Source organism: Lissotriton helveticus, chromosome 5_1 (assembly GCF_964261635.1).
Source record: "Lissotriton helveticus chromosome 5_1, aLisHel1.1, whole genome shotgun sequence".
Lineage (NCBI taxonomy): Eukaryota > Metazoa > Chordata > Amphibia > Caudata > Salamandridae > Lissotriton > Lissotriton helveticus.
This window is the reverse complement of record NC_136065.1, coordinates 1,091,890,456-1,091,917,651: the sequence shown is the minus strand read 5'-3', so window position 1 is coordinate 1,091,917,651 and position 27,196 is coordinate 1,091,890,456. Positions and strand designations below refer to the sequence as shown.

General features: G+C 47.3%; 1 protein-coding gene across 1 annotated transcript in view; it reads left to right on the top strand.

Annotated features, from left to right (window-relative positions):
• The window catches only part of PCGF6 (polycomb group ring finger 6), a 287,484-nt gene that overhangs the window by 97,826 nt on the left and 162,462 nt on the right, over window positions 1-27,196 (top strand). The window contains exons 5-6 of the mRNA XM_078643692.1: window positions 2,653-2,712; window positions 7,033-7,141. Coding sequence (XP_078499818.1) covers window positions 2,653-2,712; window positions 7,033-7,141 — 169 coding nt within the window. The remainder of the gene's footprint in view (window positions 1-2,652; window positions 2,713-7,032; window positions 7,142-27,196) is intronic.

The window sequence follows — 27,196 nt, the reverse complement described above, 5'->3', positions numbered from 1 at the left end:
TCACCGTTCTTTAGCTCACTCCGCCACCCCAGTTCAGACATGGCCATATGCAAATCAGTCTGACCCTGTGCCTCATGGGAACAGTCCAGCCCGAACTGCCAAGCCATGTCTTCCCTGGACCGGAATCAAGCATGCCCAGGACCGGTTTCTGGCATTACAGCCGTCTTCAGCCGGGCTTGCTTGACTCCAGTGGCAAAGTGAGCAAGGGACTCACGTCTGAGCATACCCTGCCAACTTAGGGCGAACAAAGAAAAACCAAAGGTGGTGATGGACGGAGCGTTGACAATACAAACACTCACCCCCCAACTCATATAGGACTGCGGCAGCACAAAAACTGCTATATCTCAACCAAAAGTATTACAAAAAAGGACACAAGGCCAATAGTCTGTTAGGTTATAAGTTGATACAGAAACAGACCTAAAATCTCTGCCATTAAAATGAACCAAGGACCATCCTACAGAGATGTAACTGATACTCTCAACACTTTCATGGCTTTTTACCCCCCCTTATACCAGGCACACTCTACAACAAGCACAAATCAGGAACGTTATGTTCAAGGGTTTTCTTTCCCCCACTTAAACCATTCCTTTCTGTACAAACTTAAGATCCCATTATACCCGAGGAGGTAAAGATAGCTATCCATAACTTGAAATCAAATGAAACTCTAGGGCTGGATGGGTTTACATGTCCTTTCACAAAGCCTAATTGTGCACTGTTTGCGGAGCCTTGGCTAGGGTGTTTAACTGCTTTCTCCTTACTAAGTTGGTCACCCCTACTATGGGGGATTCGGCGGCTATGCTTTTATTTGAATCTGGCAAGGACCGTATGGCTTGCTCATCCTAAAGACCTATTACTTTGAAAAACTTTGATTTGAAAATATTTACCTCTATACTGATTTCTCAGCTGCATACAATATGGCCACTACTTTTATTGAGCGCTAGTCCGGATTTGTCAAAAATAGACAGGCCAGAGACAATGTGATATTGGCGGTCAACATTTTCGATATAACAGAGCGGACCAAGTGTATGACTATCTTTCTCTCACTTAATGCAGAAAGCTGACTGGCATTGCCTCTGAACGCTACTCACAAAAACGGGGTTGGACCCTCACTCGATTACTTATGTACTGTCCAACTATGTCACTCCTGTGTCCTGAATTAAAGTAAATGGAGCTCACTGTTCACTAATCTCTCAAAGTAGGGGAACTAGGCAGGGTTGCCCCCTACCTCCTTGGTGTTTGCATTAACTATTAAACCATTGGTCCACCGATCGAAAACAAATCCTAATATCTGGGTGAATTGAGGTTGATGAGGAGTAGCACATAGTGGCCCTAATTGCCGATGATGTGTTGTGCTTTTTGACGTGTCCCAATACATCCCTCACATTCCTTTTAGACAAATTGAGACAATTTGAAGTGGCCTCAGGAGTTTGTATAAATCACCAAAATCTAAGGGCATTGGGGTGGTGGACTCGGCGGACATTTTCCTGTCTATTTTGGGCTATGGATGGAAAGGCACATCTAAACGGTATCTAGGTGTGTTTCTCACTAAATCTCACTAATACAGTCAACAGCCTCTGCAAAGGCAATATACCTGCTGTGCTCAAAGCCCTGTTGAAGGATCTATGCCATTGGGGCAGACTAGAAATGTCCTGGTTGGGCTGCATGAACTGTGTTAAAATGAATTTCTGGACTTGGGTAATGTCAGGGGTTTGTAAAATAAGTCTAGAGAGACCTTGTATATTGTGGAGCCATTTAAAGGCCTCTTTGAACATAAAATATAACAGCCTCTGTAACAGGAACCTTTTTTAAATCAATCAGAATCTAGTCATCACTATAGTACTTTGGAGAAGGGCCAACCCCAGACACCCGTCTAAAAAAATGAACATCATTAATGGAAATTGATCCCTGATTCTTCAACAAAACCAGTGTAAGGTCTTATTTTTTACCTGCCCATTTGGCATCTACAGTTGTAAGTGGTAGGGGCAGTTTTCAAAACCATGAAGCCTTTGGTGGTAAGTTAACAGTAGGGAATCAGTCCACTGATGGATTATGGTCCCCTTTGTCTTAAATTGTAGTTACTAGGAGCAACTCTGTCAGTCCTTATAGATGTCTTTCGTTAGTCTCTCATCTAAGTTCTCAAACACGTGGACTAAAATATTGTTTAGGGATTTAAACAAAGTATCTAAGACGATAGTCATCAAAGTTCACACATTGACCTGTAAATTAATACCAGATGACTCAGAAAGGGCACCGGGCAACTGTCTCGATTAAATGGCACAGAACTAACCAAATCCAGCACAGAAGACTGATGTATTTCCGTTGTCACCTTTATTTATCTCTGCTCACCCTTTAAGGTTGCTAACAGCATTAATAGCATCATTTAATTGAAGCTCCGTTATCAATCCCAATCAATCTCCTCATTTTAGGCCCCAGCAACTTTAGCCAGGAAGGTATCCAACAGCAATGAGGAAGATTTCTGTTTCTTACTTTTACTGGCCATTTAGTAAGTTCTGTTTGCTCTTTCAGCCAGTCCTTGCTCATATGCATGTTTTTTTGTATGTTACTGAAGTGTTTTGTATTTGTGAAACATAATGTGCTCTGTATTTGAAATGGCTTAGTTGATAAACAATTAGCATTTTTGTTTTATTTCAGGAGAGAAAAATCGAATTCATGATTTCTATAAAGAGAGAGGACTAGAAGTGCCAAAACCTGGTAAATGGATCAGTGTTGTTGTCATTGTGGAAGGGTGGCACACAGTAATGCTCCAAAAATTAATTTCATGTGATATAAATAATGTATGCTGTATATTCAAAAGCATTTCCCTTTTGGTGTCAATTCACCTAAATCATAGGTGTAGTTAAAGTGACCTTACACACCCGCTACTCACAATGGCATCAAGTTAATTATATTACACAGTATTCAACCCTAATTAAAGGCGATTGTTCATATCTGAATTATCCATTCTGTAAAGTTTGCACGTGTAGTATGTTCAGCTGAAAGCCATATTTATTCTACATAAGCTGTGATCAAACTGAACTTCAGTCCACAGAGGTTTTATATGTTTATTTTCTATGTGGAACTGTCTTCTGTCTTCAGTAAGGATGCCATAAAGGGTCAACATCCCTGTGGCCCTCTTAGCCACTAGGATCTGGCTGCTAAATATTGTGATACATTAGACCATGTTCCCAAACATTATTCCCTCTTTCCCATTTATCATCAGACTTCCTTTCCTACTTCTGGTGATAGAAATTGTAACTGAGGACAACTACATTTTTTTAATCAATTTGTGTAGGGAAATCTACAGAAAACTATTTTGTGCAGACGTCTTTGTACTCTGTAGTTGTAGTGATATTCTTTATGGTACTGGTTTGACTGTTTATGCCTTAACAGTCTTTACCATTTAGAAACTCATCAACATCTGATGGTGTTTTTTAGATTCATGGTTTTCGAGGAGTTAAATTTGCAGTTTATTTCTTGGTACACTGTATTAATCATACAGGGACCGTTTGCATCCTGTAAACGCGGAAGGTAAATGGAAATTAATGCAAGTCGTGATGCTGACATATGTTGCCTCTCAGCAAACTATGAGTTCTTCACATAAATACAAGTTTCAGGTGTAAGATGTTTTATCTTGTTTTTCATAAGATAATGGACATAGGCAAGATGAAGGGGCTATAATTAGATCATTCTATGGATGGTGTACTATGTAATCAAGGTTATCCCCTCAAGGAAATATTCACTCTATAAGAGAAAGGTGTCTACAGAAACAGAGGAAGAAATCTGACCCTAGTTGTATGACTAAATACACTGGAATACACCGAAACAGAACCTGAAATGAGTTCTAGGAATCCTAGTTAGAATATTGTATTTCATAAGATGCCAGTATTCACATACTCGTTACTTAGTCTAATATAAGAGTATTGTCAACCTATCACTTACTCCAAGGAATTAGCAAAGAAGATAGATCCTTACTAATTCAAATCCTCAAAAGGGGTGCAGCTGTTATATTTGTGGCATACAAACTGCAGAGAGTCTAAATGCTGGTATTTTAGATTATCATAATTTCACAGCTTCTGAAGCAGTTTATGCTTAGGTTAATTATGGCTCTCATAGAGAGGCTTTAGGGTTTACACCAGATTCTAAATCTGGTAACTCACTGCTATGACGTGGAACAGTTGATATCAAAACTCGATATCCACTGTTGCTACATCATAAAGGCCTTCCAGGCCATGTTGACAGAGCTTTCTGAGAGCCTGTCAATGGGGTGCTGCTTTTCTGCTGTGACTGAAAGTAGAAAGAAGAGCGACAGGTGGGGGGAGGGAAGCGGAGAAGGTGGTGGGGTTGCTTAAGGATGGCAGGTAATTTTTTTATTTTTCACATTTGGGTCAGGGGGTATCTGCCCCTATGTAACAGTTGAAAGCTGGAGCAGATGATTTTGGGAGGCAAACAAAACCTAAACCTGTAGATGAGTAAAACGTGAATTACAGGGATGCTTTCCACCTTTGGGCCTGGACATCATAGATTACTCACGCTTTGCTCTCATTGTCTATTTGAAGTCACTCAGAGCCCCTCAGTGAAAAAAATCCCAGTAATTCACGGTTACTCATCTATAATTCTATATGTAACTTTTGTGTCTTTTTAATTCACATTTCCATAACTGCTGTTGATAGTGTGTAAAATCTTAGTAAAAGTAAAATGTATTTCACAAGGTGCATTTGATAGAGATCGGGGGTCACCTGACCAATAATTTCACCAAATAGTTTTCGGGCCCATAAATTTCAATTCACCATATACATTAATCAGGCGACCTCACAATCTACCATCAGCACCCGGATTCCTTCCTGTTAAATTCTAGTGTACCCGACTTACCATCCACCGTTACGGGTACCTATGACCACAATGGATCAGGGAGCTAGCTGTGAAGAAAGGCAGGCAAAATACAAAACCCAACTTTAAAATACCTTTGATTTTCATCAAATGACCACGGACAACTGGGAAGTTTTAAGAATTTTATCTAGAAATCAGTTTCGGAAATCATAAGGTTTACAGTCAAAAGACAGTCGATAATCAGGATAACGAAAATCACATAACCATAAAGAAACAATGTAAGGGTAATCATTAAAGTTTTGTAAATAGAGTAACAGGGAACACACTAAGTAGACTTAAACTGAAATTCAAGAATAGACATCTATAAGTGAGCAAGCTATTTGCATGTACTAAATTATACTATTGGAACGTACTTCATGAAAATGGGTAGAAATTAGGAATCCTATACGTCTATCAAAAGGATGGAAAGTAAAACACGCTATAATTCTAATAACGTTACTTCAAATCAGAGTTCCGGAGGAAATTATAAACCACATTTATAATTCATAAACAGTATTGAAATAATGTGCTTCTAAAAGGTAGGGTAACATAGGAACATACTATGAAAAATGCAATAGGTTTTCATATGGTAGACTGCGGAAAGCATGGAAAATATAACATGTGCAAAGGTATGTCTTTATTGAAGCAAAGACAGAAAAATAGAAAGGTGCAGTATAGAGTTCTTAGCCCTATCTATATATTTACCTAGAATGGTGTGAAAACCAACCCTAGCCACGGATCAGTCAAGGACAGGAAATACCCCAAGGAATAGCAGTCATCAATGGGACAGCAGGTGCAGAATGGACACCCCAGGACAGGACAGGAAACCCAGATTAGGATCAGGACAGGACCACCAAGGCACGACCAGCACCCGCAGTTCGGAAGCAACGCCTGCGCTCCACCCTCTCTGCAGCTATCAGTCAGAACCCCGATTGGGTTAGCGAACTCCCCAGCAAAGTGCTCCGCCAGCACTTAAGGTTTAGTAAAACCCTCAAAAGTCTATGGTCAAATTCGGACAGAGTGCTCCGCAGCACCTCTGTATTCAGTCACCTATTGAGTGCGTTGGGTCAGTGACAGGTCATCTATTCAGACAAGTCGGACAAATTCTATAGCTAAACCTAGGCTAGATATACTGTTTTCGGGTCAGTGTACCACCCCCAAATGTTGCAAAGTGTCAGAATTCCCAATTTCGATTGGTCCCAAAGTAGGCTAGGTTAACACACCAATCAGAATTTACTTCTACAAGCTCGCATTTGCATTCTTGGGTACCGCCTAGCAAGATTGGGGTTCTCATGAGACAAGTCAGTGGAATACAATGGATTATTAACAAATGTGTCAATTTGGGCACAGACAACTCCGTCCTGCTGGGTCGCAGGTCAGTTTCTCAGGAGCATCTTGTCCGTCTCTGCCAGCTGACTGAGTTGCACTGTTCAAGGACACTTTTCTCTGGCTGCGCGACATGCGCAGAAGGACCTTCCAAACGGTTCTCGGCTCACTCAGACCCCCCAGTTATCACGGTACATGAAAAGTAAGCGAAAACAAATTAAAACATAGAAAATAAATGAATAAACTACATAACATGATTGTGTACTTATGATTTATCACTATAAAAATATACTATGCAGTTATGGTTTAGTGCAATACACAATAACACGAGAGCATCTACACAAGCTTCACCACGTTATCACATAAGCGGCCATCTTGTGGCTATTACGCATGCGCACTCTTTCCCTCCAAATCATAACTACGTCACGTCACGTGAGTATGCCTAACGCATGCGCAGAAGCAATATTCTAAACGGCGGCCATTTTTAGAAACATAAATTAATCGTATTAGTAAAACACATAGGCAAGCGTCCCTAAGATACATGAATATAGTAAAAATAAAGAAATTTTAGTACAACATACGGTTTTGTTACTGGGTTATGACAGATTCGAGGTTCATGACTCAAGCAAGTTGCGTAACATGCAAATTCTTGCTCTATCACATTGTCCCAGGTTACAACACTGGCATGTGCTTCTCAACTATATATTCCATTTGTGGAGTAAAAAAAGATTGACTTAGCTTCAAATAGTTCTATAAGTTACAGTATTAATAATCATGTCTAATGTCACTCTTATGCAACAGAGATAAATACCACCATAGGCTTTCATTTTTTCTCTACAGAAGCTACCCAACCCATCTCAGTGCCCAGAAGAAAGGCCAGAAAAACCTTGAGTACAGTTTTCCAACTTCCACCAGAACTCGATGTATCACTTCTACTAGAGTTTATTGGGTAGGTGAAACATATATCCTCTGGCTAACAAGGAGCTTCAATTGTGACATTCATTTTTAGCTTTAATCTGAGTACTTCCAACTCACAGGAAATTCAACTTTAGCCTCCTTGAAAATGTTATAGTAGACTGTGAAAGAGATGTGTGGCTATCATCTTTGTTTTATATGTACACTGTGTAAATACATATTAAAGTAACTCTGATGCATTAATTAATTCACCATACCATATAATCTGAAATAATCATCAAGGGAGTAGGAGTTTCAACAAGTAAGCAACAAGCGGATGTGATGTCTCACTCTTTGGGTCAAACAAGCAGTTCCTAAAACTGAGACCTTCATCACAATGTGTGTAAATACAGTCCCCAGAACATATTTGCAGATCTGTCCGCACTCTCACTTCCGTACGAATGTAATCTTTAGTAATTGCTCTACATATTGTATGACAGAAATGTATGGCTGTTATTGGCTAAGATTTTCATATGGAGATTGTGGCTTCAAACAAAGCTCCTTACAGTTTACTTTTAGGTTTTGCCTACAGACCACTTCCACTTTTAACTGTATGTTGTTCGACTTTTAGTATGGGGGTTTTCAAAGTGCTACCAGAGGCTTTACCTGGCCTCAACCTATCGTGCACATGCTTGTTGACGCACGCAGCCGCCATGTGGGTTTCTGTCAAGGCTCAATTGCACCTTAATTGGATTCTTAACCGCCTTCCCTAATATTAAATCTCCGGTTGACGATGATGCTCTAAATAGAAACCATATGGAGCCACATCATGAAATGCCAGCAGGACTGCCTCATTTGAGAGAACATACCGGCATACACTTGTTTTAAATCCCAGTGACCTTTTATGACGGCACAGTATAATTGACCTCTGTATCCACCGTCGTACAAAAATTGTCCATTCAGAAATATATTTAATTTGTGTTTTCTTCCTCCAAACCTGGCGCCCTTTTGCTCTAATTTATCATAACTTTCCGGCTCTTTCAGTCTCCATTTTCTCAGCGGCAAATGTCCCTTCCCTGCTCTTTCACGTATTTCCACAGTGATCTCCCTCATCAATTTGGTGCGCTTTCATTCAGTCCTATTATCAGGGTCTTCTGTCTGCTCAGTTTCAGTGTACGTAATTTCTCGCTAAGCCATTCCAGACGCTGGATCGGTATCATTACGAAGTGCTATTTCATGGTCCCCCCTTCTGCTCTTTATTTGAAGACGTTGTTCGCTTTTATTTCATGTCACTCTTCTGCTTGCTTGCTTACTTTCACATGCAAAGTATTTCCTTCAGTGCCAGGGACTAGTATGGTAATGTGTTCCATGTGAAGCAATACTTTTGCTTTCAGACAATGTTATTTTTAAATTGCAGACAACCTACCCACCCCCACCCCTCCCCCCCCCCCGCCAGTCCATCCAAAAACGTTCTATGAAAACCTTAATGGTTACAAAATGGGCACTAACAGTAAACAAGCATTGGCATAGCCAATAGGTATCGCTTTTGGGACCTTATAAGTATTTAGTTATGCAGCACAATATCCTTGGTGCATGGCTAAATGCTTATAAGGTCCCAAAGGCGAGACCTATTGGCTATGCCAATGCTTGTTATTTGATGGTGTTATTTCTTCTTGTGTTTACGCCACTCCCTTGAAGCATGGCTTCTTTACCATCCTTTTTTAGGATTTGTCTACAGCGTGCATGCTCTGTCAGTGAAAGGTATTGTGAATTTAAAAAAGCTTAAAAACGTGCTTCGAGCCCACCCCATACTTGGATTACATACCATTGGTTGGCTTTCACATCGCTCTCATTTCCTTTCTTCCTATTGGTTAGGGCCTCTTGCTGCTTCAACTTTCACTTCGGTAATCCATGGAGCTTGAACCAAGTCCAGTTTCATGTCTGTGCGGCCAGAGTCCATCCACTGCCTGCCGCTTGTAGAGGGACTTTTTTCTAGTTTTAATTAAGCATTCCTTAAAAGTGCATATGTTTGCAGGCCCTCTCATCCCCCTCTCCCGTCCTCATTGTTTGCCCGGTCCCTCCCACTTTCTCATTGCCAATTTAAAAAACATTTTGCAGCTGTTTTTAATATAGCATGAACTCGACCCAGAGGTATTGGAGCACTACATCAGTCTTTATAACCCACTCACCTCGTTGTTTTCCACTCTCCTCTCTCTTGTTGCTTTTTTACATTTCATTTCCAGGTGGTTTATCAGCAACACATTGGACCTGAAGGTATTTGAGCACCATGCACTAGCTACTTTACACAAGGGGAGAGGAGCTGGCCTAACGGCTAAGGCGCTCGACCTCGGACCTGGGGATCTGGGTTCGAGTCTCGGTAACGACGCCAAAAAACCTCCTGTGATTCTGGGCAAATCACTTAATCTCCCGTGCCTAAAAATGAAAGTGTGTCCTCATGTAAAAAAAAACGTAACTTGTGCTATGTAAAGCGCTCTGATACCTGATTCGCTTCGGGTCTAGTTCGCGCTATATAAAACTCTCCAAAAAAAAAAAAGGGCACATTAATTTTTTAGGCACCAGGAGTTTAAGTGGTTTGCCTCGAATCTCAGGTTGTTAATTCGACACAGAGACTCAAAGCTGGTTATCCAGTCCAGCAGGCAACAGTTCTGGCTGTAATGCCACATCCCCTTTAAAAAAACATGAACAAACCCAAATATCCGCATTGTACCACAGTCCTCCCACCCAGTCCTTAATAGCACAGCATCAGGTATATTTTTGCCATGTGTGGCTAAAGTGCTGACTTTATAATCTTGATTTTCTTTTATCTTCTGCCTTAAACATGTTGCATGAAAACCAAGGCCATGGCACACAATTGCAGCATTTATGGCACTGGGGCGAGGGGCATGCTTCTACACTAACTCTGCATCTCTTTGAGGCAGAAGAGTCACCTGAAACATTTCTCTTCTCCTGGAACCCCCAAAATATCTACCTGGACTGGTGCAGGCACCAAGAGGCTGGAACATCTGTACCATTTCTATATAGTCCTTTGGAAAGTATAAGCAAGAATTTCCCTCTTTATTTTCTAGCATTTCCTCAGACCTCTGTTAGGTTCTGTTAAGTACTTACAACTAGTCCTTTGTTATTTTAAGCTGGATTCAGATGTAAAATGTATATATAATTTGATGCGTGCCTGTAACCATTCTGTTCCGTTTAAAGAATTAATGCCCTCACCAACCCTGAGGTGGCATGCTTCATCATCATAGGGGCCCTCCTCACATCACTATCTGGAAATATAGGTGAGTGGCCTACAAACCTCTGTGAAAAGGAGGGAGCACTTGAGATGAATTCGGTGGGAGGAGGTCCTATGAAACCATAGAAGCGAATTTGGGTTGCAGAAAATAGAGAGGATCATAGGATATAACTACATCTTGATGGTCCTAAGTAAATATTTGTATTATTGTCCCAAAAGAATAGAGGTTAAAGAAGAGGGGTATCGTTCAATACAAATTGTAAGAGTTCAGCAGGTTTCTGCCTGTAAAAACCCATAAAGCGGTGTAAAGACATTTGTCAGGCCAATGGAAAATTGACCCTCCTATCATAATTAGTGGTGATATGGGTAGTACTTATTCACTGGAAGCTGGACCTGTAGAAGTTTAAAGATAAGAAAAAAGACAATGAAAAAAAATAGTCAGTTTTACTCGCATCCCTTGAGGCAAATCAAAAGTGGCAACTCACTGGGTTTGAAAGAATCATATATGTTGTGACACTTTGTGGTGGTGTAATAGTTAACACTACTCACACGTCAAGAGGTGAAAGAACAATTGAAACTCACAAAAAGCAAAGCTTGCCCAATGATGTATAGTCTGAGGCCTAAACTCAGCTCTTCTTGAGGAGAAGTGTAATCCTTTAAATATCTGGAGGAAGAAATCAATAGAATCCCTAACTGGACGACACGTATTCAAACGACCCTCGAAAAAGCGTAGGCTTTGGAAAATGCAATCACAAACTGGTCAGGAAATATGGACATCAATTTGCTAATCACTTTAATAGAGTTTTCCTAACAAAGGTTGTAAATCATATAGTCTATGGTGCAGAACTCTGCAGACTGGATTAGACTACTTGCTGTTTCGGTTACTTTGAGAGTAAATTCTAGAAGTTATCAATCTCCCCCAAAGGATTTCCCCCTGCAATCTGCATATCTGACGGTTTCACCTCCATGCCAGAAAGACCAATTGAAATATGTGCTGGGGACGAACATTATAATCTGATTAGTATGTCGGTCTCAAAGAAAGTAAGAGACCTATCTTGGCACTATTCCAAGCCCTAGTTATCTTCAAATGTTTTTGAAGAGGCAGATGAACTCCATGATGACCAAACAGTGTGTGCACCTAGCAAAAGAGCGGCGGGGGGGGGGGGGGGGGGTGCACTTGATAGTCTGTCCTATGTCCAAAACGGGGGGATGTTTGACCCTTCATCATGTGCTCAACAGTATTTAACACTGCTGGCAAACGAGAGAGAAAAGAGGCTGTTTACCCTGGTGGGAGGGGGTTGCATACTGCTGAACAAAACCCTAAACAGAAAAAATACTGCAGTCTCCACCAAATGCCCTTGTGGTGCCATAGAATATTTGAGAAACTTCTTACTGGAGTGCCACATGCACAGTACTATAAGACTGAGTACTATAAGCATGTTGCCCCAAAAAAAAAGTTAGACGAGTTCGATAAACAAATATTTTTCCTCCTAAGTGACCAGTCTGGGCAGGCAACAAAATTGACTAGAGTGTTTGAGGAAAAACTGAGACTTAAGGGCTAAATCAGTACAGACTGGTAATTTCTGTGGCCCAGTCCTGGTTCTGGGAAACATACCATGTCCAGATCCATGGATAGATATATTCTGATGAAGACTGCACTATTGTGTGTGGTCACAAGAAGAAGGGACATTTTATATTTTTGTCCTTTTTTATCTTATCTACCTCTTTAATTACATGAATTTTTGCTCTCTTTGTACAAATTCTTGTAAGGTGCTACATTTTATGTAGTTTTTACTTGTTTTTTCATGTATTTTATGATGTGTTCTTGTGTGAAATGCAGCCATGCTTTGCATGTGGGCCAAAAGCACAATCCATGCATTCATATTCTCCTGGATAAGACATTGGCGGGACTAAGGCCAGGTATAGTAGGAAAATATCATATGTGTTTAATCCATAGACAGTAATAATGGAAATATAGAATCCTCAATTAAAAAGTAATAGGAAAATAGTGCTAAATCTCAGTAGTTGGATTTTGCTAAATGGTACCCATAACAATCATCAAAACGTTGTAATCTGGGGTATCTGTGAGTGTGGCTAAGCGCACAGGATTGCACGGCATACCTGTTTTGATAACTGCCACCAAAATAGCCACACCTGGCTGAGGAGAAGGATTATCTAGTCTAGAGCGGCTTCTAAAAGCAAAGAAGCACGTTTTGGATGGCGTCACTTGTGTGTCCGTCAAGGAAAAGACATCAATGTGAAAAATGGGTGTAGGACTAATGGTATAAGCACAGGAGTATTATGGCAGTATCTCCAGGGTGAAATCAACCTAATGTTTGCCTACATATTCAAGAGGTAAAAGAGGCTAAAGTTAGGTTCTTAGGTGGGTCATAATGATTCTGTAGCAGTTAGCCAGACATGGCACCAACCAAGGATAGAGAAAACAGTTGTTTAATGAGGTATAACAAGGACACATAAGAAACCAGCATCTGCTCCTTCAGGTATTTCTCTTTCAGGCATTGGTTCTCTGTCAGTACTCCTGTAGGGTAAATCACAGGTGCTACTATCCCAGGAAGAAACTGACCCTCGAGAGAAGACAGAAAAGGTACTGAGAACTCTGTTATTTTCCTTTAAAAATGTACCCCTTCACCATCCCCATGCAAATTATACACAGATTGCTGCAAGCCTTTGTGATGCCATAGGCTTCACTGTCTTTTCTTAGTGGTTAGTGCAGCTAAACCAGAGACCCCTTAAGACTGCCCCAGTAGCCCACATGTGGAAAACATTTCCACCCCAGGAGCAGTTTAGTTGGAGAAAACCCTGTAATTTGCATGGAGCCACTGCACAATGAAAGGACTGCAGCCGTCAGGACCAAAATGCCTTTTTTACTGGGTCCAGGGTACATCTCCAAGGGATTCTCCTCCACCCTCAGCTCCTCTGTCTCGTCTCCATTCTTGAACGCTGCCGGTAGCTCTCCGTCTCTTCTCTCATTCTCCTGTTGCAGTGTTGGCGTCTCAGACAGGGTCTCCGAGAATGATCCCGTCTCCGCCGCCCCATCGCTTGTGTTCTCTGTTTGTGTCTGCTCCCGCTGTATTGTCCTCCTTGCATCCCACCTTCTCCTCCTTCAGTGTTCCGAAACACACCATGAATTCTTGACCACGCCCTTCATATTCCATATCTGAACTGGGGTGGCAGAGTGGGCTAAAGAACGGTGATGGATTAAAACCAGATCTTTTGACTGGGTGTGAGTGTTTGATTGGTTCAGATGCTCCGTCCATCACCACCCCCTTTTGTACCGCTTTTGGCCGCCATAAGTGTGGCAGGGTATGCTCAGACGTGAGTCTCTTGCTCACTTTGCCACTGGATTCAAGCAAGCCGGGCTGAAGACGGCTGTAATGCCAGAAACCGGTCCTCTGAAGCTTGTTTCCGGTCCAGGGAAGGCATGGCTTGGCAGTTTGGGCTGGACTGTTCCCATGAGGCACAGGGTCAGACTGATTTGCATATAGCCATGTCTGAACTGGGGTGGCAGAGTGGGCTAAAGAACGGTGATGGATTAAACCCAGATCTTTTGACTGGGTGTGAGTGTTTGATTGGTTCAGATGCTCCGTCCATCACCACCCCCTTTGGTACCGCTTTTGGCCGCCATAAGTGTGGCAGGGTATGCTCAGACGTGAGTCCCTTGCTCACTTTGCCACTGGATTCAAGCAAGCCGGGCTGAAGACGGCTGTAATGCCAGAAACCGGTCCTCGGAAGCTTGTTTCCGGTCCAGGGAAGGCATGGCTTGGCATTTCAGGCTGGACTGTTCCCATGAGGCACAGGGTCAGACTGATTTGCATATAGCCATGTTTGAACTGGGGTGGCAGAGTGGGCTAAAGAACGGTGATGGATTAAACCCAGATCTTTTGACTGGGTGTGAGTGTTTGATTGGTTCAGATGCTCCGTCCATCACCACCCCCTTTTGTACCGCTTTTGGCCGCCATAAGTGTGGCAGGGTATGCTCAGACGTGAGTCCCTTGCTCACCTTGCCACTGGATTCAAGCAAGCCGGGCTGAAGACGGCTGTAATGCCAGAAACCGGTCCTCGGAAGCTTGTTTCCGGTCCAGGGAAGGCATGGCTTGGCAGTTCGGGCTGGACTGTTCCCATGAGGCACAGGGTCAGACTGATTTGCATATAGCCATGTCTGAACTGGGGTGGCAGAGTGGGCTAAAGAACGGTGATGGATTAAACCCAGATCTTTTGACTGGGTGTGAGTGTTTGATTGGTTCAGATGCTCCGTCCATCACCACCCCCTTTTGTACCGCTTCATATTCCCCCAGCAGCTTCTTTGCGCCAGTGCATTCATTTGTATTTAATCCACTAATTCATTTAGTTGTTAAGGCTCTAATGTCACCCATGTTGGAGTCTGTGGCTGCTGTGACCGATCCCATGTCACAGATACCAATAGAATGTTGTCATTTAGTCCTTTCGTATGAGTACTGAGTCTGAAGACCCAGCATTTTTCTTTGAGCTCGAGGCAGTGGTTCTGATCATGAGTGGAAAAAGCAGGTCTGGGTTTCTCAGTGATGGTCCATCTGATGCATTTTTATGGCGATTCAATTGCAAAAAAAATTACAGTAATCTATATCCTGATATAGCAAATAACACAAGGAAAGGTGATTTTTTTCACCTAAAAGAGGCGAACAACCAAGACTCAAGTGCTCTCTTAGAGGTGCTTGCCAATCTTGGTTTGTTACAACTAGTATCCTCTCCCACCATAAGGCGGGCCACACTTTGGATGGGATTTTTACCAATGATATTAGAGTAACTTACCAAAAAACTATCCCTTGCCTTTGATCTCCTACCCCCTCCAGCAGCTAAAAACAATATAGCTCCTCACCCTCTGGACAAATCTAGAAATTGGAAAGGGGTCTCGGCTGAGACACTAGCCAGAACTTTAAATCGTATACCTTGTGTAATCCAAGAGGAATCTGACAGTGGGGCAGAGGCCTTTGCTGCATGGCTGGAGACTGCAGCAAATAAATATGCCCCTTGAAGGCAATCATTCATAAAAAGCGTTCTCCATCTGCTCACTTGTACAATGATAGGCTTTGGATGCTTAAACAAGCTTGCTGCCGTTTCGAGCGGGCTTGGAGGAAAACCTTAGATGATCAAGAAAGAATCGTATATAAAATGAGTATTAAAGAATACAAGCTCGCATTAATGGAAGAAAAGTCTAAATATTGCACCCATAAAATCAAAAATACATCCTCCGCTAAAGACATTTTCAGGCTAGTACAACTGCTTTCGGCCTCACAACCCAGAGCAGAGCTAGAGATTTCACAAGCCTTCTGTAACCTGCTAGCAACCCTCTTCCACTCCAAATTCATGGACATTCAATTCAGGCTTTGACCCTAGCCTTATGGTGCCCACCCACTCAACTGCCACCAGTTGGCCCACAACAACGTCACAAAGGATGCCATCTGGCACAAGCCTAGAAACCAAAGGTCTCTCAGTGTTTTCTTCTCTCTCGTCCAAGCTGGCTGCACAATATCTCCTGAAAACCTATGCAGGATAACCTCTAGAAGCCTGCCCACCAGAAGTTCTCCATATGGCGGCCAATGTTATAACCGGTCCACTTTGTAAATTACTGAATAATGTGTTCCTTTCCGGATCCTTTCCTCGAAGTTGGAAGCAAGCTATCATTAGGCCTCTCCTTAAAAAACGAATCTAGACCCCATGGATTGTAAGAACTATTGCCCAATCTCCTTGCTCCCTGTCCCAGCAAAGATTCTGCAAATGCACCTTAATATGCAGTTGATGGAAACTGCGGAACAGCAACTTTGGGTTAATGATTCCCAGTTTGGTTTTAGGAAACACCATGGGACAGAAACTGCCTTAATATCAGCCACTGACTGTATTAGGCGCATGGTGGATGAAGGACAAGAGGTGGCGCTGATACATTTGGATCTGTCAGCAGCATTTAATATCATCTCCCCTATGTTGCTGCTGGATAGACTCCAAGATCTTGGCATTTCTCATTAAGCATTAGCCCTCTTGTCCTCTTTCCTTGGGGAAAGATCCCAAAGGGTGAAATTACAGCACTTCCACTCAGAGGCCTTTTCCTTACATTGTGGAGTGCAGCAGGGGTCATCATTGAGCCCTACACGTTTGAATCTTTATGTAGCACCCTTAGCGACAGTAATCCATTCCTTTGGATTAGAGGTAGTCTCATATGCAGATGACACTCAGATCATGGTGTCAAACCCCAAGAAGTCATGCTCAGTAGCAGAGAACATCTTAGGTTGCATGACTAAAGTAGCAGAATGGATGTCATGTAACTTTTTGAAACTGAATGGGTACGAGACGGAAGTTATGATTTTCGTCCCAGGGACATCAAGGCAGAGCAATAACTACTGGCCACACTCCTGAGGAAACTGTCCTATTCCAGGAAAGAAGGCTAAGAACCTTGGAGTACTGATGGACACTGAACTTAATTTTAATGTCCAAATAAATCGTACAATTACTACCTGTACCTGGATTATAAGGATGCTTAAGAAAATCTTCCCATTCATCCAGCGGCCGGCATATAGGTAGCTCTTTCCCTAGTACTGTAACTCACTGTACCTGGACTCAAACAAGAATACGCAGCATAAACTCCAGGTGGTGCAGAATGTAAATGTAAATGTAAATGTTTTTGTACTTGTATAGCGCACAGCTACCCGCAGTGGGTTTCCCGGCGCTTGTACGAATACCTCAAGGGAACCCTTCCTGGCTTTCCCTGTGAAGTGTCCACTCCTGGGCACCCCCATGGTGCAGACCAGGCATCCCTCGCGTTGTGGAGGCCGTTGTGGAGACTAAGCAAGCTATTGCCCAGAGTTGCAGCGCGGGACCCATGATCAGAATAGGCACTGAGGCGATATATCCGGACTGGGGAATTAATGAGCCCGAGACCCGCCGAGGCGGGAATCGAACCCTGGTCCCTGGCCAGAGCTCTGCATCGAGGTCTGCCTGCTCTAACCATTGAGCCACACTTCTCCACAATGCATTGGCAAGACTTGTTTTGGACATTCCCGGAAGGCAGTCCCCTGGGAAGGGACTAGAAAACCAGCACTGGCTCACTATTAATAAGCGCATTAGCTTCAAATCTCTCAGCATGGTACATAAGGCGCTTCATCTTCCATATCCAACAAGAAAAAAAACATGTTCAGTTGGCATTCCCAGTCAGACCTCTCCGCTCATCGCTTCAACTACTGCTCGCGGTACCGAGAACCCAAAAAAAGAAAAGGGGTATCTGAAAGAAACAGGTTAGTATTAGATTCCTTACCTTAGAATATCCCCAGGATCCGGAAATGTTTGCGTAGCAGTACCCTTGCGCGTCGGTGGGCGTCGTCTGCGGCTCCGCGTTCGGCGTCGTTGGCGCCGGGATGGCGTCGCCGGAGTACTTAGACGCCGCCCTCGCGCGCTGACGTCAGTTCTTCTTTTTTCCACACCAGCAAGCGCCGATCCGGAAAAAGTTGTACCCTAGTCAATTGTTGACTAACTTTTTTGACCCTTTTTGATCATCTTTCGAGTCTCTAATGACTCCGACAGTGCCGGTAGGGATGCCCGGTTTCAAACCCTGCGTCGATTGCAAGCGACTAATGTCGGTTACCGACCCCCATCGCCGGTGTCTTCACTGTCTGGGCCCAGACCACGACGACAAGTCCTGCTCCGACTGCCGGGCCCTGACGTCTAAAGCTAGGCGGGAGCGGTCGTGCAAGCGACTCGAGCTCCGGCAGTCAGCCCCGCGCCGCTCGAGGTCCCGGTCCAGAAGGAGGTTGAGGGACCGGTCGCGGGGCCGGAGTCGCTGCAGTTCCGTGAGTCATCATCAGTCTTCGGGCTCGAAGTCCTCAGGTAAGAGGCACAAGAATTAGAAGAGACGACATCGCTCTTCTGACTCCCCCCGACGCTCGCGCGACGCAGCCGGGGGTATAGGCGTCGCGGCCTGCTTCATACCCGCCGGTCCCTGGGCAGCACGCGACGCCGGAGGAGATCGAGGCCTTCCTCTCGGCCATGAGGTCTCTCACTCCCCCGTCGGGTTCCGCCGTGCCTTCGGGCCAAGCGGCCCCGACTGGGTCCCCCAGTGGCCCGGGTGCTTCGGCTCCGACGCCGTCGGCGACTTCGGTCCCGACGCCGCAGGGCCCCCGCCGGATCCGGGTCACCCTCATGCCGGCGCCGTCCCCCAGGGTGTCGCCCCCGGCGCCTCCTAGGACGACGCCGTCCCCGGTCCTTCCCTCGATTCGGGTCCAGCGGCGCCACTCGGCGCCGCTCTCGACGCCGATGGGAGATTTCTACTTCTATGATCCGCCCCGTCTTTTGGGCCTGAGTATCAGGCGATGGGTGACGAGTGAGATTGGGAGGGGTCCGAGGACCCTCTGACACAGGAGTGTCAGTCTTTTCAGGACTGGACAGGTGAGCTTGGGGAGGCAAGTTGTCTGGACACCTCGCCCGACACTGGTTTTGTCTCCCCTCCTACCGTGGCTACAGAGGAGGAGGCTGCCTATAGTGTGGTGCTGACGCGGGCTGCCAAGGCCTTGGGCCTTGAGCTCCCCGTCGCGGCCGTAAGGACTAACCTCCTCACTGAGGTCCTTAAACCGTAGACAAGCTCGGCCGAGCCTCTGCTGCCTTTTAATGAGGCCTTGTCTGACGTTCTTCTGGGCACTTGGTCCAAGCCCGCTACAGGTCAGCCTGTGGATAGGAACGTGGCCAGGCGCCACCGCCCGTCTCCGGGCGACCCTTGCTTCCTGTCCACCCACCCCACTCCCGCGAGCCTGGTTATCCAGGCCTCTAACTCCCAGACCGCATTCCTGACGGCTCACCCCGATCGTGAATCCAAGAGGTATGAGCAATACGGGAAGAAAGTATTCTCCTCCCTGAGTTTGGGATTGCGTTCAGTCAACACCGCATGCCTCTTGGGCCGTTACACCCACTCTCTGTGGGACACGGTCGCGGACGTGCTGCAACAATGTCCAGGGGAGGTCCGGACTAAACTCGCCCAAGCCCTTGCGGAGGGTCGAGATGCGGCACGGTATTCCATCAGGTGTGGGCTGGATACCACAGACTCACTGGGCAGAGCGATGGCAACGACGGTGGCGATTCGTCGCCACGCCTGGTTGAGGTCCGCCAACTTTTCGGCTGATGTGCAAAACACCCTTATGGACATGCCGTTTGATGTCCGTCGCCTCTTTGGCGACAAGGCAGACCATGCACTTGAGCGCTTTAAGGACTCCAGGGCTACGGCCAAGTCCTTGGACCTCTCGGCCCTGCGCCAGCAAACAGCTGCCTTTCGCCCCTTTCGTGGCCAAGGAAGGGGCGCCCCCACACGTCCTGCCAGCCACGGGCCGCAGACTACCATCCAGCGCGGTGGCGGACGTGGCCAGTCCACACCTACCCCTGCAGCATCCGCCTCAAAACCCTCCTAGTCCGTGCTTTCAGGCCCATGTGACGCCAGTGGGGGGCAGGGTCCGCCATCACCACCACCACTGGCACACTGTGACATCAGACAGGTGGGTGCTGCAAATCGTCCGAACGGGCTACTCCCTCCCCTTCGAGGTGTCCCCTCCAGCCATGCCACCTCAGAACCACCACGTGTGGGGGGATCACTTGAAACTTCTGCAAGAGGAAGTTACGGCCCTCTTGGCCAAGGGGGCCATCGAGCGTGTTCCTGGGCCAGAAGTAGGGTGTGGTTGTTACTCCCACTACTTTCTGGTACCCAAGAAGGGCAAAGGGGGCCTACGCCCTATCTTGGACCTACGGAACGTCAACAGCTTCCTCTGGAAGGAGAAGTAAAAGATGCTGACATTGGCTCAGGTCTTAGCTGCCCTGGACCCTGGAGACTGGATGGTAGCGTTGGACTTGCAGGACGCTTATTTTCACATCCCCGTCCAGCCGGCCCACCGGCATTACCTGCGGTTCACGGTAGGCCACGAGCACTTTCAGTTTACCGTGCTCCCCTTAGGCCTTACCAGCGCCCCACGGGTGTTCACAAAAGTGATGGCGGTGGTCGCAGATCATCTGCGCAGGTTAGGGGTTTCAGTCTTCCCCTACCTCCACGACTGGTTGTTGAAGGCGGGCTCACCCCAGACAGTCGTCAGCCTCCTCCAGACTACGGCCGATCTCCTGCACCTGCTGGGGTTCTCCATCAATGTACCGAAGTCACACCTGTGTCCCTCTCAGAAGCTCCTCTTCATCGGAACGGTTCTAGACTCGGCGCAGTTTCGGGTTTATCCTCCCGAACAGCGGGTTCGGGATATTCAGGCTCTGATTCCGATCTTTCAGCCTTTATCCCGAGTCTCAGCAGGTTGACGCTGCGGCTCCTGGGGCTTATGGCCTCCTGCATCCTTCTGGTGCATCACGCCCGGTGGCGGATGCGGGCTCTGCAGTGGGACCTGAAGTTTCAGTGGGCCCAGCATCGGGGCAACTTGTCCGACCATGTCTTGATCTCGGAGGCCACTGCAAGACAGTTGCAGTGGTGGCTCACGGACCGCGATTGGGTCAGTGGCAGATCCCTCTCCCTACCCCAACCGAGGGAAGGTAGATGTGACGGACGCGTCCCTCCAGGGCTGGGGGGGGCCACATGGGAGAGGCGGAGATCAGAGGCCTCTGGTCTCCAGCGGAGTCCCGGCTCCCCATCAACCTTCTGGAGCTGCGGGCGATCCGGCTTGCACTGAAGGCATTCCCTTCCCTCTGTCCGGGGGAGTGTAGTGCAGGTGTTCACGGACAACACCACCGCCATGTGGTACTGCAACAAACAGGGCGGGGTGGGGTAGTGGACCTTATGCCAGGAGGCTCTGCGCCTCTGGCAGTGGCTGGAACATCAGGGCATGACCCTGGTGGTTCAACACCTGGCAGGTTCCCTGAACGCCAGGGCTTACGATCTCAGTCGTCGGTGCATGATGGATCACGGATGGCGTCTGAACTCGGACGTGGCGCAAGGCCTCCTTCAGCAGTGGGGAGAGCCTTGGTTAGATCTATTCGCCACAGAAGAGAACGCGCAATGTCATCAGTTCTGCGCGTTGGAATTTCCAAGGCGCCAATCGCTCGGAGACGCTTTTCGTCACGAGTGGAGCTGCGGTCTGTTGTACGCCTTTCCACCTATACCACTTCTGCCCAGAGTGCTGAAGAAGATCAAGCCCGACCGGGCCCAAGTTATCCTTGTGGCTCCGGAGTGGGCACGAAGGTATCCAGAGCTACTCAACATGTCTGTCGATCCCCCGCTTCGTCTGCCTCTTCAGGAGGACCTTCTGTCGCAGCAGCAGGGGACGGTCCTCCACCCGAACCTGTCCAGTCTCCACCTCCATGCTTGGAGATTGAGCGGCGGCAGTTGAGGCCATTTGACTTGCCTCCTGAAGTTTGTAATGTGATTCTGGCAGCCAGGCGTCCCACCACAAAGTCGGTATACGCCTGCAGGTGGAACAGATTTGTGGCATGGTGCACAGCAAAGGCTGTGGATCCACTCTCTGCCCCCCTTTCTGAGGTTCTCCTCTTCCTTCTTTCTCTTGCCCAGCAGGGCTCTGCTCTGGGCACTATCAAGGGCTACCTTTCTGCCCTTTCCGCCTTTTTGAGGCTACCTGATCAGCCTTCTTTGTTCAAGTCCCCAATTGTTAACAGATTCTTGAAGGGCATCACTCGTATGTTTCCCCCTGTTCCTTTCGTGATGCCCCAGTGGGACTTGAACCTATTTCTAACTTACCTGATGTGCGCTCCTTTTGAGCCGCTTCATAACTGTCCTCTCCGTCTTCTTACACTTAAGACTGCTTTCCTGGTTGCCATCACCTCTGCCAGGAGAGGGAGTGAGCTCCAGGATCTTTCCTCTAAACCTCCTTTCCTTTCTGTCCATCCGGACAAGGTTGTGTTGCGGACAAGACCCTCTTTCCTGCCCAAGGTAGTCACAGCCTTCTACATCAGGCAGTCCGTCACCTTGCTCACCTTCTTTCCGCCTCCGCATCCCTCGAAAGAGGAAGAGAGGCTCCACCGTCTTGACCAAAACGTGCGCTCTCATACTATCTGGATCGCACACGCCAGTTCCGGGTGGATGACCAACTCTTTGTTGGTTACGTGGGTGCTAAGAAGGGACGGGTGGTGCACAAATGGACCATCTCTCGGTGGGTCGTGTTGTGCATCAAGGCGTGCTACTCTTTGGCTAAGAAGGAACCTCCTGTTGGGCTGAGGGCCCATTCCACTCGGGCCACGGCGGCTACTACTGCCCTGGGCCGGGGAGTCCCCTTGCAGGACATATGTCAGGCAGCTACATGGGCCTCGCTGCACACGTTCGCAAGACACTACTGCCTGGACAGCCAAGTCCGGAGGGATGGCTTCTTTGGCCGTTCCGTCCTCCAGGACTTTCTGGTGTGATTATTGGCTTGCAGACCCACCACTGGGGTTGGTATTGCTGGGGTATCTATTCTAAGGTAAGGAATCTAATACTAACCTGTTTCTTTCAGATGCACAAGTTACTTACCTTCGGTAACGATATAGCTGTAAGAAACAGTAGTTAGTATTAGATTCCTTTTTTAGGTCTAGGTAATATCCGGTCTGCCGAAGGCAGACCGGAAGTCCGAGATTTATTGTCAGTAAGAGGGCTGCTTTATCCCTCCCTCTTTTTGGCTCTCCCTCCATTGGCTGGCTTCCTAAACGGAGGCCAGCCATTGGAGGAGAGAGCCGTCACTCCGATTTAGCCCCGTCTTTTTCGGATTCGGGGGCGTAAGTTTTGCTGTTCTTTAGACAGTGACGTCATCCGTCACTCAGAACAGCAAAACACGCCCCCGAATGCGAAAATTACCAAGCTTTTTCCGAGGCATTTCTGTTTTGCCTCGGAGAAAGACGGTGGTGGTTTCCAGAGCTGCTCTGCTCGTCCCCCCTTCCCTCCGCTCTCCTTCGTCCCGCTCCCCCCCTCCCTCAGCTCTCCTTCGTCCCGCAGAATGTTAGCTTTCCTAATCGTGTTCAGGCAAAAATAACTGAATGCTGCTCATTAAAAAGTGAACAATTCCGCCGCTCCTCGGCGTCCATATTAGTTTGTTTCCTGTATTTTTGCATGAGCTGCGGGCTCGGGCCTCGACACCTGGTGTGATCTCAGAGAACATTCTGCACGGCAGAGATCACTGTTTACATACAGCTGGGGAGGGCCGCATGTGAAAGATCGGTGTATTTTATGCGTTTTTTTATATAGCGCGGACTTTACCCGAAGGTTTCAGAGCGCTTCACAAAAGGAACAGATCTGATACCTACTATATTAACAGCGTGGACGCCGTCTCCACTGCCAAGAAGTTTGTCCCTTTGGGAACATGCTTAACTTGTGCAGGAGACATTTTCCGACACAGCTGGGGAGGGGCGCGGGCGCGCCCCTCCCCCACGCACGGGAGAAGAGAGGTCGGGAAACAACAGTGAGGGTAGCAAGAGGGGATAGTGGCCAGGGAGAGCAGACCGACGACAGTGGGGGTCGGCTGGAGCAAGGAGGTGGAAGAAAAGCCAGATAGGAGAGCAGGATAGTCACCGGACGTATATGAGGAGGAGAAAAACAGGTTGGAAGAGAAACTGCAGGGAACCCGAGACTGTAGCAGATAGGGGGTGGGGGCGTTGCAGAGAGACGGAAGAGAGCGAGGGGGGGGTCATTCTGACAGAAGGAAAGAGTCGGCCTAAAAATGCATGCCAGAAGTTACACTGAAGTCGAGCAGGTGAACGAGAGACTGGCCGACTTGAAATACAGGAGGAGAGGTGAAAGGTCATGGAGAGGGAGCGTGAGACACCGAGTTCAGAGAAGAGACATGAGAGCAAGCACAGAGCAAGAGACAGACGAGGGGTACCGTTAGAGAGGTGAAAATCTGCAGATAGGAGGAGCGAGAGCCAAGACATTGGAGAAGAGAGACGTCAGAGTGGGCTTTGCACGAGAGACAGAACATTTAAGAATGTGTGGGGGGAGAGACGGGTGGCGAAAGGACGAAAGAAGAAACCGCAGAGAGGGCAGTGAGAGGTGTGACGATGTGAAAGGTCGGTGTATTTTATTTTTATTTATTTTATGCGTTTTTATATAGCGCGAACTTTACCTACTTCACTCTCTAGCTCACAACTTCACTCTCTCTCTAACTCACTACCTCAATCACTCTCTATCTCACTAACTCACTTTCACTCTTTCACTACCTCTCTCTCTATCTCACTACATCACAACATCACTCTATGCTTATATCTCACTACCTCACAACATCCCTCTCCCTCACTACCTCACTCTTTCACTACCTCACTCTCTATCTCACTACCTCACTCTCTATCTACCCCACTCTCTCACTACCTCACTCTCTCTCTATTTCAATACCTCACTCTCTCTCTCACTCTCTCTGCTAATTCAATAGGCATCACATATGCAAAAAAAAGCTAATGCCAATAGAAATGACAATGCCATTTTTTTAGGGATACAAAAAAGATTAAAAAAATAATGAGCAATACCAATAGCTCTACCTATAATATTCCCGAGACCTTTGCATTGTAAGTGCTTGTTTTTTTTTTGTTTTTTTTTCCCAAGACCTTTATTATAACAGGTTATTTGTACACAGCCAGGAGCCTACAACCCTGGGGCCGGCTGCGAGAGCATAAATAGCACATTGCAAAGATAATAAAACACAGCCTTTCAGCCGAAAACGTGTGGTCCGGCGGTGTAATGCATATAATTGTGTCTTACTTTTTAATTTTTGGCGATGTCCAATGACAAACATATAACAGCTCATAAATTAGGAAATGAGACCATCACAAACTAGCAGTCAAATCAGCGAAGTCTTACTGCACCAAAGTGTGTACGTGCAGACAGAGGCACAAGGCACACTAGTATTAGATTCCTTACCGCCCCACCCATCCTCCCCGTTCTGCGAACCGATATCTAGGGTTAAGGTCATCCCCTTTCAGGGCCCTAGTTTCATGGCACCAGTGTTGTTTTTTAGGTCTCGTGGCGTTAACCGCGCGTAAGGGCGGTGTAGCCACAGAGACATATAGTCAGTGACGCAGCTTTCCAGGAGACGGGAGCTGGCCGTGCGCATCTCCTCTGCCAGAAGGCGTTTTGAGCGAGCCACACGCACGAGAACGCGCTCGCTGTGGCCAGCTCCTGTCTCCTGGAAAGCTGTAACACACAGCCACACCTCCCCCTGCTTACGCATGCGCACACACACGAGCGCACCTCCACACACGCACGCACACACACATACAGAGACCCCCGGCTCCCCCCCTCCCGCACACATACACACACGTGCAATTCCATTGCAATGCACGGTTACAGACACAGTGAACTTTGTACGGCATTGGCTTTTTTTTTTTCCTTTCCAACTTTCAGTTTCCTTTACTTTCATTTTGGTTCCTCTCTAGCCGTCCCACACGTAACTGTCAACTCGTGCTTGCCCCTTTCTGTGCGGGTGCCCGGCCCCCCAGTGCGCGCGCTGCTTCCTCTGGATCTGTTGGTGGAACATGGCGGCAGTGTCGGCCTGGTTTTCGGACGGAGGGCCGGCCCTCCCGGCGAGAGCAGAGGAGGCAGAGCGGAGACTCCCCTGGGTCAGTCAGCAGGGAGCACCGCGAGCGACGGGAGAGGCGGCTGCCGGGGAGCACTGGCGAGACTGGAGGCGCCGAGACTGGAGAGCAGACGGCGGCCGAGGCAGCAGCCGCTGCGTCCCTTCACCCCGCCCGAGGCATCCGTGAGTGCCGGCTCCTTCCCTTCTAATGCCCTGGCAAGCGTCCTCATACTCCGTCTATTCTGTATAACAACTGAGCCTATTGGGGCTGGATAGCGCAAGGGACACGTTATGTGGTCATTTAGGTTAGGAAAGCATCTGCGTAGTTTGCTGGAAACAATTGTTTACTTCACTTTTAACCACTCCCAAAGTTAGCCCGCTACTGAACGGAGTAAAGTATCTTGCTCGGGATCACACAGTGTAGTCACTGGTCAGAGAGACAAGCTGGGATTGCTCGTCACTGCTAGACCTAATTCACCCACAACGCATCCGATTGACACAAGAGGTCTAGCATCAAAACTAGAGGTTGTATTTAAACTTTGGTCATTTAAGTCTGTGCATCGGGTCTCCGTACTCTGGCTGCTGCATACCCCACTGGACGAATTCACGCGCCACAGAGCGGACACTCGTTGTAGAAGCGCAGGGGCGCATTGATCACCAACAGTGACCCTCAGATGCCCCCGGCTTTGGTCAGGCTGGTAGAGGGAAGTACTAGAGAGAGTTGGCAGGAACAGGACAGTGCGTGGCCAGGAGAGGGGGCCGTTCCTTCTCCATCCTGTGGGACTAGAAACCCTCTCGTGCAGGCTGCATGCAGACAGTCCCGGCACTGAGAGGTCTCCCCGTGCCTGGGCATGCTGTGTTCAGCCTGTCCATGGGAAGCTGCCCAGACACGGGGGGCACCAGGAGGCTGGCAGTGTCCCGTTACAGCACCCGGATCAGGCTGGGAGCCCAGGCTCCGGCAGAGATTTCACCCGTGACTCACGACTGATCCGGAGGGGCATCCCGCCCAGCTGCCCTATAGTGTGAATGCTGTAGTATGTAGGGCGCTGTTGTGATGAGTAAACCCGGCTGCTGCTCCAGCTGGTGACAACATCCGGCTGTGCCCTGGGGCCATGAACTCCGCTGACCTGCTGGAGTTTCCACGGTGTTGTCAATCTGCCTGCTCTGGAATACACCTGCTCCGAGCAGTAGGGATGCTCGTGGAGAGAGGGGACTTCTGTAGTGCTTCCAGAGCTGTGTGAATAACAACTGTGAACCGTGTGTGAGGTGCATCATCAGAGCTGTGTGAATAATGACAGCTGTGAGCCCGTGCCTAAGGTGCATCATCAGAGCTCTGTGAATAATAACTGCGTCAGCC